The sequence below is a fragment of the Tasmannia lanceolata genome, unplaced genomic scaffold, assembly GCF_043159265.1.
Source record: "Tasmannia lanceolata isolate RefF3 unplaced genomic scaffold, GAP_Taslan_0.1 ptg000044l, whole genome shotgun sequence".
NCBI classification, from domain to species: domain Eukaryota; kingdom Viridiplantae; phylum Streptophyta; class Magnoliopsida; order Canellales; family Winteraceae; genus Tasmannia; species Tasmannia lanceolata.
In genome coordinates, this window is record NW_027518721.1 from 21,395,167 (window position 1) to 21,407,580 (window position 12,414).

Genomic DNA, 12,414 nt, shown 5'->3' on the forward strand with positions numbered 1-12,414 from the left:
AACACTCCGTGTCTGTGTCCACAAATCTACACAATATTTGTACGAAAGAAATCCAGAAACAAATGTGTGTGTATATAAAGATGAAAAAATGGAAACAAACAGTCTGTAAGGCAATTTACAAAACCTAAGAGCAAAAATAAAATAAAATGCTGTGAGCTAATGAAACGCCGATCCCAACTAGTTTGGGACAAACGCTTAGTTGAGTTGAGAGTTGAGAGCAAATGAAACACAAAAGAAAAGAAAAACACCAATAACTGAGCTGAATTCTTTCTACAGGATAGACTTATTGCTCGAGAACCAACCTCAAGCGACGAGCCAATACATCCAACTCTGCAACTCGCTGCTCTCTCCACCTCTTACTCAGATCACTCCCTTTTCCCTGTCCAAGAACCGTCCGAACCTCTTTGAGAGATTCATCAAAAACATCAATCATAGCCCTAGCCACATCATGCCCTAACCCTAGCCCACCGATTCTCGGCAGAGATTCCTCTAGACCGAGATCAGATCCAAGATTTTCCTTATTCAAATCGTCCTTGTGATCAAGATTAGGTGGGGGAGGAGGTGGTGGTGGAGGATTAGGAGGTGGAGAAAAGGTTTCAGGAACCCTAACCCTAACCCTAGGGGATTTTTTCAGGGGAGAGAAAGGGGAAGAAGAGGAAAATGAAGGGTGCCAAAGCTGTTTGGAGAGATGGAAAAGAGCACGATCATGAAAGGTGAGGAGGGAGGAATCGAGGCCACGGGAGAGACGAGCAGTGAGAATTCTGAACTTTTTACGCAGGCGACGGAGCTTCTCAGAGAGCTGAGATTTGTTGTAGGGTTGAGACATGGATTGGGAGAATCGATTGTAGAAGAGATTGAGATCGCGTGGAAAGATAAAGCCTTCGGAAAAGGAATCGAGGAGGCTTTGGAGGAATCGGATCTCGTCGGATTCTGTCCATATCCGGTGGTATTTGAACGGAGGAGGGTTTAGATCTTGTCCTTCTTCTTCGTATGGGGTTTCGATTTTGGGGGTGGGGATGGGAATTTGGGGGGGTAGGATAGGGTTTTTTTTGCGTTTGACGGGGAGTTTGGGAGCAGAGGTTTTGATGGAGATTGTGGGGGTGTTATTGGCCATAGAGAACGAGAGAGAGAGAGAGGGTTCGGGTCGAGACGATGAAGCTCAAACCACGGTGGTTCAGAGGTGGGATCCGAGCGGAGATGGGGAAAGGGTTGTGATGAAACGAAGGGTCACCGAGTTTGGGTCAAGGCCCTTGCGTCATGGGCTCACGGTTAGGGTTTGGTTTGGTGTAATTTATATGGTGTGAGTAAGACCTTATAGTCCAGAGATTTTCAAAACAGTACTGTACGGACCACACTATAGGATGATCCAAACCGTCCATGTGATGAGCCATAATGTAAATAGGTTGTGCGCAAAAACCATTTCCATTGGATGATCCCAACCCTCCGATCTGGGAGGCTTCAACTATAGATCGGAGGGCTAGAATCATCCTATAGAAATATTTTTGTAGGCACATTCTATTAACTTTATGGCCAATCAAATGGACGGTTTGGATCATCCTGTAGTGCGCTCCGTACAGTACTTTTTGAAAAATAAGGGATATAAGGGCATACACCATATAAAATCTCTCTATTACTATAAACGGAACAATACTACATGTCGTACCGCTTTTATCCTGTTAAATGTTCACTATTCTAGGATAAGTGAATTGCTGGATAGGAGTGGGTGCAACTCGGGTCGTGTTGAGGCCAACCTTAGCCCAACCCCAGATAGCATTCCCTCAACCCTAACCCGACCCTCGGGTTGAGGAAGGCCAACCCTAACCCAACTCCCGCCAGATCGGGTTCTAGTTGAGTTGAATTGGGTTGAGTCGGGTTCATCTAGGGCCAAACAGTAAAATACAAGAAAAACATAATCATAAGAAAATCATGAAAAAAAATTAGAGGATAGAGGTCGGATTTAGGTCTGGTCAACCCGGATAGCATTCCCTCAACCCTAACCCGACCCTTGGGTTGAGGAAGGTCAACCCTAACCCAACCCCCCTCCAAATCGGGTTAGATCGGGTCTAGTTGAGTTGAATTGGGTTGAGTCAGGTTCATCTAGGGCCAAACAGTAAAATACAAGAAAAAAAACATAATCATAAGAAAATCATGAAAAAAATTAGTGGATAGAGGTTGGATTCAAGTCTGGTCGGGTTGCCAAGGCCTCAACCCTAACCCAACCCGAAATTAAATCAGGTTGGCTTTTTCCAACCCAACCCAAGAAAATACCAACTCAAATCAAGCCCACCCAAGTCACACCCCTAAGAAGTTGCTCTCATTAAGAACATGTGCCACAGCAGTATGATCAGGTCCGTTGATCTTATGGGAGATCACAAATTCATCCCATTTACTGTTAATCCCATCTTAATAGGATGAGCCTAGCCCGTTGTTCCATCAGCCTCATTTAGGGTTATGCAAAGAAACGCTACAGGTCGATTTTTATTTGCCTTAGGAAGGTTTCCATGTTGTCCTGATGATCTCTAAGATCAGCGGTCATGATTGCACATACAGATCCTCGTGCAGGACCTAAAGACTTGTGATTTACAAAATGTGACGTGCCCAATATTAATTATACATGGGGTCACGTGTGTTTAATGAGGTATTTACAGATATGATTATTTTAATATAAACTAATTTATAAATGACCCATCTTAGCCTCCTTGAAAGTCATTAACTATTCTAAATGTAAAACTATTTAGAGGAGTGCTAAACTCGGGGACGCCCTTGTAAAAATGAAATGAAAGGGTGCCCCCATTGGTTGCATATCACTGAAGTGCCTTAGATCGGAAGAAAAGTCAGAGAGTGCCAAATCCACTTTGGTGGCATGCAACCATGGTTTTAAATTTCAACCAAATTCCGAAGTTTTTCGGTCGGGACCGACACTGAAACGTCACAAACCCAAAATGGTATTTTATTTCATCTTAAATTTCGGTCAAAATTTCGTCCAAAATTCCAAAATTTCAACCAAAAACCTTTTATTTTTTAATTAATTTAATATTTTACGGAAATTTCGGCCAAAATTTGGTATCGAATTAAATAATGTTTTTATTGTTTCGCCGGATTTCGGCGGGGTCTGAAAATCGGTACCGAAACCGAAATTTGAAACCATGCATGCAACCGATGGGGGGGCGTCCTTTCATCCCTTTTTTTTGCAAGGGCCCTGATTTAGCCTTCCTCCACTATCTATAATTAACCATTATTTGCATACAAGTTATATTTGAATTAAGATAATATGCACATAATTTTTAGATGTATCATCCAAAGAGAGCCTAATTTTTAGGGTAATGACATCAGCAGGGCCCTGTTTTGATAATGGGGTGAACTCACCCTGTTTCACGTGTTTTAAGCAGCTAACAAAGGCTACTACAATCTCCTCCCCTCCTCCCGCCCCCCCCCCCCCCCCCCCCCCCCCCCCACGCCCCCCAAAAAAAAAAGCCAATGACTAATAAAAAGGAGGTGTAAAACAAGATGAGTCCGTCCGGTTGTCGAGTCCCCCCCCCCCCCCCCCCCCCCCCCAAAAAAAAAAGAAGCCAATGACTAATAAAAAGGAGGTGTAAAACAAGATGAGTCCGTCCGGTTGTCAAGTCAAAACAAGGTTGCGCAGTCTGAATCTTTGATATTAAAGTTCTTCCCAGTAGAAGTTAAATCATTGATTTTTATGGGGAAAAATCTTGCTGATAGGTGGGCCATTCATCACGGAACAAAAACCACACCTGTTATTTCATGTTTGACGTTAGATCAACAAGAGTTATCAATTACACTAATTGTAATTGATAGTTGTTGCCACTAAAATCCAAACAAAGTTGAAATGGCTCCTAAGGACCAAGATATGCAACCTACGGGCAAGGAAAATATGTCAGAAAGCGCACAGTGTTTGGACTTCGGAGAGGCTCTCCGATAGGGGTGCAACTTGGGCAGGCTCAACCCGAACCCGACGGGTTCAACCCGGAAAAAAGTCGGGTTGGGTTGAGTTCGGGTCAGGTTCGGGTTGAGTATTCTTAACCCGGGTTGAGTTCGGGTCGGGTTCGGGTTGGCAAAAAGGGTTCCTCGGGTCAGGTCGGATTGAACCTCTTCGGGTTGGAACTTGGGTCGGGTTTTGCTTCAGGTTGAGCAAATGGTTGGTCGGCTCAGGTTTGGGTTTGCCTCAACCCAACCCAATTCGACACGCAAGTTGCACCCATACTCTCCGATGCGTAAGTCAACAACGGCAACAGATGAAGATGAAAGCTGAGCTTTCTGAAGGCTCAACAAAAGCAAGAAAGATTGTTTCTGGATCCATATATTTGAGCCTTAATCCCCTTATATAAAATGAGAGTCCTTGCTAGTCAAGAAAGTTCCCTCTTAGGACTCTCCATCCTGATTGGCTAGCATTCCAAGAATTCCAAGTTTCGAAGTTTATCTCTAGTGGCTGCGTTTTTAGGCTGTAGTTTAGGGTTTCTGCGGTTTTCCACAAGAAGGTGAAATTACCCCTTCAACTTTGTTGCGTTTTGATCTGCCACGTGTCTGTCTTTGACCGGGCAATGATATTTACGCCAACAATGGCAATGGAGAATTATGTGGTTAGAAGATGCTAAAACCTTGTTTAGTAAGGACCATTGAATTTTCTATAGGAAAACACTTCCAAAACATAACTTCCTTGACAAAATGATCCACGATTTGCTCATTTTCTAGCACATTTGGTCTTTTATGGGGATTCAATCTCTTTTCATTGTCTGTCTATAGACTTGTCATGATGGTAGATAGTCTTCTTCTGTTTTTTTAGTACAAAACCGTACCTTGGTAAGTGACTAATTTTTCTAAAAATCCATATGCAATTTGAAGGATTCAAGTTTACACTTTCTACGTAAGGGATAATTAAGGGCATGTTTAGTAACTATTCTCTTGATTTGGTTTTTGGACCACAGAATCCTGGTATTCCAAAATCATTCCAATTCATTTTTGTTTCGAAAACTTCTGCCTAAAATGTGTTTATAGCACGGAATGAAGCTGCATTTTTTTTTACCAAACACCATTCTTCTTACTTTTCCATTCGCTTTAAGTGGCATAATTAGAAGGAATTTGCCAGGGACGATCGCAGAAGGCATTCCGCGGATTAGCTGTTAATGCCTTCTGAGATGGTCCCTAGCAAATCCCTAATTAAAAAATTGCTTCGTAAAGTAGTTACCAAAGCATTTGCTAGATCTAATTCTTTTTTTTCTTTTTTTTTCATACAACACCCACGCGAGTTAACTACTTTCCTATTTTTGCCCTATTTTTAGGTAGGTAGGATAAAAACGACACACCTCTCGAGTCTCGATTGACAAAAAAAAGTGATTCATGATTCGCTGTTAAAGAATAAAAAAAGCAATTTTTAGAAGCTAAGGGCGAACTTTCATACTTAACTATCCATTTAATTTATGTTGACTCCATGGAAATCTCAGGTCAAACTCGGCGAGCGTTGAAACAACCTTCTAGACTCTTCTACGCGTTTGGAAAAAGTCTTTATAAAATTATGTTCCAACGCTAATCTCAATCACCCCTTCTTTACATCTTTACATGGGACAGCCCCTCTCGTGTATTTATAAGTTTTAACTTATAACAACCCTTATACTCTAGAAGAGGCTGTCCCAAGTAAAAAAGAAGCAAATATATCATTTCGCTTTTCTTATTTGATTATGTGGCCATCGTGCCTTGACGGGTTGGCTACCGTTTTCCAACCATTTGACCGGTCTCTCTCTCTCCACACACACAACAGGAACAGTTGGTGGGCCCAACAGAAACCGTTGGTAGAATGGTGGGCCCATCTTTGAACAATGTAGGCCCCGCCCATACCACACCATAGGATAATCCAAACCGTCCATTTGATGGGCCATAAACGTAAATAGGTTGCGTCCCAAAATATCATTTCCATAAGCTGATCTAGCCCTCCGATCTAAATAGAAACTACATCTTATGCAACTTCTATAGATTAGGGTTGTGATCATCGTACGAAAATGATTTTTGGGGCACAACCTATTTACATTGTGGCCGGATCATCCTATGGTCTGGACGGTACACTTCATTTTCAAAAATATGGGTGGGGCCTAAATTGGTACGAACCACACCATAGGATGATCCAAACCATGGACGGCTTGGATCATCCTATGTTGTAGACGGTACGCTTCAATTTGAAAAATATAAGTGGGGCCTACGATTGGGCCTTAATGTTAGTGTACGACCAACTCCATAGGATTATCCAAGCCATGGACGGCTTGGATCCGTCCTATGTTGTGGACGGGCCTTAATGTTACTTTACGACCAACTCCATAGAATGATCCAAACCATTCATTTGATGGGCCACAATGTAAATAGGTTGTACCCCAAAAATCATTTCCATAGGATGATCACAAGTTCACAACCCTACAATCTATAGAGGTTGCATAAGATGTAATTTCTATTTAGATCGGATGGCTAGGATCAGCCAATGGAAATGATATTTTGGGACGCAACCTATTTACGCTTATGGCCCATCAAATGGATGGTTTGGATTATCCTATGGTGTGGTATGGGCGGGGCCTACGTTGTTCAAAGATGGGCCCACCATTCCACCAACGGTTTCTGTTGGGCCCACCAACTTTTCCTATTGTGTGTGTGTGTTTGGAGAGAGAGAGAGAGAGGAAGTGACCGGTCAAATGGTGGGAAAGTAGATATACGTTGAATCCTAACGTTTAACGTTAGCCAGCCATCCGGGGGGGGTTGGGGTGCGTGGGGAGCGGCTGGGTTGGATATCAGCGCCCACAAAGAAAGGGAAATGATGTCAGCAAAATCGTATTTTGATAATTGCACTAATTCATCTTGTCTTTTATAATTTAAACAGCCATCAAAATTTTATTACAGTTCCCAAAAAGCTCTCAGAAACCAATTAAAAAAGAAAAGACAAGATGGGTTTGTACAATTATCAAAACATGGTTGTGCTGATATCATTTCCCAAAAAGAAATTATTCAAAATATAAAAAGGGGTGCTAGTAACAAAAAAAGGGGTAGGGTGTGCATAACTGATATTATAAAAAGGAGGAAGGGGGAAGAAGAACCCTGCACAAAGGGGAAGATTTTACAGAAACAAAGATTGAAATTCTACACAGAAAAGAAGAATGACAAACGTGGAATTACACAAGGAGTTCGGATGGGTGGTTTTGGTGCTCGTTTTGTATGTAATTCTCAACACTTGGATGCTCATCCAAGTATACTTGGCAAGGAAAAAGTAAAAATCTCATTCACTTTCCTTTCAATTTTTTTTCTGGGTTTAGTCTATACCGAATTCTAATTTCTTTGTCTCTTCATTTGAATTGAATTTCAGGTATAACGTTCCTTATCCGACCCTTTATGCAATTGAATCCGAAAACCCAGAAGCCAATCTCTTCAACTGTGTCCAGGTTTGGCTTTAAAACATGTGTACAAGTCTCAAAACATGTGTAAATTCTGATTATTTCTCTTTTTTTTTTTTGTGGTGATTTGATTTGAGATTGGGCTTTTTTGTTTTTGGGTTTTTTGCAGAGAGGGCATCAGAACTCGTTGGAAATGATGCCGATTTTCTTTGTGTTATTGCTTTTGGGTGGTATTCAGCATCCATGGATTTCTGTGGGATTTGGGCTCTTTTATGTGGTGACCCGCTTTTTCTATTTTACGGGTTACTCGACTGGAAATCCTGACAATAGGTTGCAGATCGGGTAAAATTTTACACTCATAACCCTTTTCATTATTGATTCATTTTTTGGTTTCTCTTGATTAGGTGATTTGTGCATATAATTATGGTGTTTATGGGGTAGTTGTAATGTAGTTATTAGGCAGTTGTAGGAATGTGTTTTAGGGTTATGAGTGTTAGTTATTGCTTATCTACTTGAGGGATTCTAAACTCACAGTCGACCTTACCCCTTAGGGGCCGTTTGGATACTCATATTTTAGAATCCAATTTTTAAAGTTTGAAAACAGTGTAAAAGAGGGTTCATGATCAAGCTGTTGTATGTTGTCCTGATAGCGTTTCTTGGATTTTAAGTAAGAAAACCAAGTTTTAGAAATCTCTCCTGCATCTTGCGATTTCTAAAACATGGAAACATGAGACGATCGCCAGCTGTCTTGCTGTCGGAAAGAATGGCTAGAAATCAGAAAACGACGGCTGCTCTCTTTCTTCTCTTGTCTCCCAACTACAATTTTGAGGAATCCAGGATTCTAAAAGCGGCGTTTCCAAACGGCCCCTTAAGGTCGCCTGTGAGTTTAGAATCCCTCTAGTTATATTTTGGGAGAGTCATGATTCCTCCCGAATTGAAGTTCCAATTGCCTCGAATTAACCTCTCCCTCTCTCACTCTTTTTCTATATTTTTCTTTTGGTTATTTGTGTTACGGCCAATTGGACAGCCTAATATTAGGGTTGAATTGGGATGTGACTTGAGATTTTGATTTTTTTTCTTCTTTGTTTGATTGTTTTGTTTCTCTTTCTTGATGCCTTTTGTATGTGTTTTCCATTTCAGGGAATGGAATCTTCTGGGGTTGTTGGGGCATCTGGCTTTAACGATTTCCTTTGCCATTCATGTTCTCACTTGAAGAGAGGATCTTAGGGTTGTTGTTTTACTACGAGATTTGTATTCAGATTTTTGGGATTTGCTACTCTGATACCTAAATAAAATCTGTGCAATGATTTATATATTTTTATACTTTTGCAAGCTTTGATCCCTTTTGATGGAAATAGGCACGGTGCAATTTTTGTTACTCTTTATTAAAATCAAAGGCGTGTTGCAAAGAAAGAAGTATGTTTTCTCATGGTTATTGATCAGCTTCTGTGTGCAACCCAATTGGATTATTGCTTCCATAATGCCTACTGAATTACAAACATAAACTACAGTTCACACTCAAATGCGCTAAAACCATACCTACAACAGTCTCCTAATAATCTTGCAAAGGCTTCCAATACCAAATAATCTTCAAAACCTGAGATTTCAATATCATGGACCTACCATTCCCCATCAAAACTGACACCCCTATCTTCTCTTCTCCGCCCTCTTTATATTCTTCCCCAGCTGAAGCAAATATGTAGGGCCCTTGATCGACTACTTCATCTCCTCGTTGCCATGCTTGTTGTCTCCTACTTGGCCCTCTCTCCAACCAAAACTCCCTAACAATTAAGGCATTGTTATCTCCATGAGATACAACCCCAATGGCTATGGATAGCCATTTCTATGAACAACTTATACAAGGATTTTATTCCTAGAGAGAACAACTCTATTGGGCTTTCCCTATCTTACTTGGAACATTTCTGAACATAACTGTCATGTTCTTTGGGTTAGCAGGTTGTAGAACCAATTTTCGTGTTGACAACAAATGAGTGGAGAAGCTTTTAGTTGAGATCTTCCATACAAGGTAGGGGTGCAGACCAGAGCTGTCAGAAGCATTTGAGCTTCTCGTCCCCTTGCTGATTCTCCAAATTTCATTCTTGTCCGTAACCAAAATCAAACAGAATGCAAGTGCTTGAGCTTCTCATCCCCTTTTAAGATTCTAGTGTTTTGGTTGGTTTTGGGGTACCAGCATATTTACTTGCGATGTTTGGTTGCCTGTTTTAATTTAAACTCTCTGTTTGGATGCTTAAGCATTCGGGTCTATTTGGTTGCTACATGCGTGCGTGGCATCCTTAAGAATGTCCCAAGTAGAAAAATGCTTGTAACTTTTATGGTGTTTGGTGGCCAATAATTAAGCATCACAATCCCTAGAGAATACTAGACAAGATTCAAAGCTAAGTATTGCTTGTCTGGTGACATGGCACACATGTCCCCTACTTGTACCTTTTATTCCATCCTTCTCAAAAAAAGAAGAATTTGTTGAGTAGAATTTGCTTTTCTCTCTCTCTCTCTTTATATATCGGTAATGACACACCCTCCCATTACTCTTACGAGATTGGCAACCAAACACTACTTACCACTATTCTACCGGGTAAATACTAGGTAGATCAAACATTACAAGTGTTTGTCTCCTCCCCATTGACTACTTATAGCACTAATCTACAAGGTAACTATCTGCATCAAAACAAACCCAAAGCAAAGCCTATGGAAGGGGGTAGGATTTTGGATGTTATGGGCACATTTGGCTGCAAGGAATTTGTTTTCATGAAATCGGACATCTTCAACCATGAAGTCCTTGAAAATCAGGAAACCAAATCCCGGCAACGGCTATCTTTGAGATGAGAAGTTGATAAAAATCAGAAACTAAAAACTTTGCTTAAAACCGGATCAACTTTTTTCGATTTTTTAGCAACTTCTCATTAGACCTGGCAAACGGGTGGGCCGGGCCGGGTTTGACCCGGCCCGTACGCGGGGCCAAAATGACCCGTAAAATTTTATGGGTCACTAAGCGTGGGGGCCGGGTCGACCCGCGGGTTACTCGTATTTTTAAGGAATTTTTGTATTCTCAATGCCCTTAACCGAAATGATATTTCCACCCCACTTGCTTTTTTTATTGAAAGAATTGTCAACTAGTGACAGAAAAATAACAAAATAGTGAATGGGTGACACCCTTTTGAAAACTTGTGAATGGAGGTCGAAACAACTTTTTCTGACATAGCCTTTTACCCAAGTACCCCTCATGGCAAAAAGAACACGTTATAGTGGATTTTTCTCTCTCTTACTTTTCACCTACCAAAATTTACAGCCAACCTCTTGCAAATTTCTCCATTAACGCCTGAAACCCACGAAGTGTAAGTGAAGGTTAGTAGCTTATCTACTCTCTTAGGATTAGTGCTTCCATTAATGCGTTTGAACCCTGTGTTTAGTGTGTGATAATAACCCTGTCTGTATTGTGTGTGATAACCCTATCTTTATTGTGAATGATAACCCTATCTTATAACCCTTTTAAAATGGTGACTTAGGGCTTGTGCTTCTATTATCTCTGAAATCGTTCTTATAGAGTTAGTACCCTACTAATAAAGTTGGTATTAGTATTTGATGACCCGAATATAGATGGTTTATGTAAACCCTTTTGTACATGAATCACAATTTTTTGCACTTGATAATCCCTTATTTGCTGTTGGTAAGTCCCATATATTTACTTGATAAACTTGTTTTGACACTTGATACACCTCGGAGAGGCTTGGTAACCCCATTGGAGGGGGTTGAAAAGCCCTTGTACATTCTTGGTAATTCCCCTTTTACTAAAAAAAAAAAAAACAACTTATAGTAGAAATTTCTCTCTTACTTTTCACCTACCAAAAATGACCGCCAACCTCTTCCAGATTTCTCCATTAACGCCTGAAACTGACGAAGGGTGATTAATGGTGAGTAGCTTATCTACTCTCTTAGGATTTGTGGTTGTATTAATGTGTTTGAACCATGTCATTATTGTGGGTAATAACCCTGTATTTATTTTGCTTGATAACCCTATAACCCTTTCAAAATGGTTAGTTAGGGCTTCTGCTTCAAGTATCTCTGTAACCCTGCTTTATAACCCATTTATTTACCAGATAAACACTCGGTACACCCCCGGAGAGGCTTGGTAATCCCCTTGGAGAGTGTTGAAAAGCCCTTGTACATTGTTGGTAACTCCCCTTCTATGTACTTGGTAATCCCTTTAGAAACTTGAAAACCCCCTTGTGTAGAGAGTTGAAAACCCCTAATTTGCAACTTGATTACCCTTTACAGAAGCCTCCATACGGACTTGAATCCCCCATTATGTAGCTGATAATCTCTTAGAACACCTTGTGGACTGACTTTCAAACCCCCATTGAGGTAGTAAAACCCCCTTTAGAGTCCATAACCCCACTTATGAACTTGGTAACCCATTGTGTACACTTGATTACCCCTCAAGAAGATATGAAGATCCCCTTTTAGCAACAACTCTGTTTAGAACCCCTATTTAGAATTTTATAAAAATGTCCGAAACAATGGTTTCTCTTCTTTTACACTATGATGGAGATTTGAAGGATGATGTTTCTTGGGAATACGTAGGAGGGAAGAAGACATTGTTATCTGTCAGCCGCGGAATCAATTTCGACAAATTTGAAGCTGCAATCCGAAGAAGGATTGGTGTTATAGAAAGGCAGGTTTTACCATCGATAAAATGTCGATATGTTGTGAATCCATATATAGTCACTTTAATCGACGTCGATGATGATGATGTCCTCCAAACAATGTTAAGGATGTTTGACAGATACATGTTCAATTCTGTGATGATATACATAACTAAGAGCATAAATGACAAATGTATTAATTCCTTGAATTCGTCAATGCTTCCCCCAAACAAACTCTGCACTAGGAGACCCTCTCTTAATCGTAGCATTCCTTCTACTTCGATTCCGTCCCAAAAACATCTTCGTTTTGAAGTGGACTTGCAAAAACACTACGGAAGTGAATTTGATGAGAGATATGTAAGTGAAGAGAT

At 40.7% G+C, this 12,414-nt stretch overlaps 1 protein-coding gene across 1 annotated transcript; it reads left to right on the forward strand.

The window, feature by feature from the left end:
• The first annotated feature begins 7,051 nt into the window (after nt 1–7,051).
• Nucleotides 7,052–8,697, forward strand: LOC143863624 (uncharacterized). Its single transcript, XM_077374346.1, has 4 exons — nt 7,052–7,258; nt 7,355–7,430; nt 7,552–7,724; nt 8,523–8,697. The coding sequence occupies exons 1-4, from the start codon at nt 7,149–7,151 to the stop codon at nt 8,593–8,595; spliced, it is 432 nt and encodes a 143-aa protein (XP_077230461.1). The 5' UTR covers nt 7,052–7,148; the 3' UTR covers nt 8,596–8,697.
• Nucleotides 8,698–12,414: the final 3,717 nt, after the last annotated feature.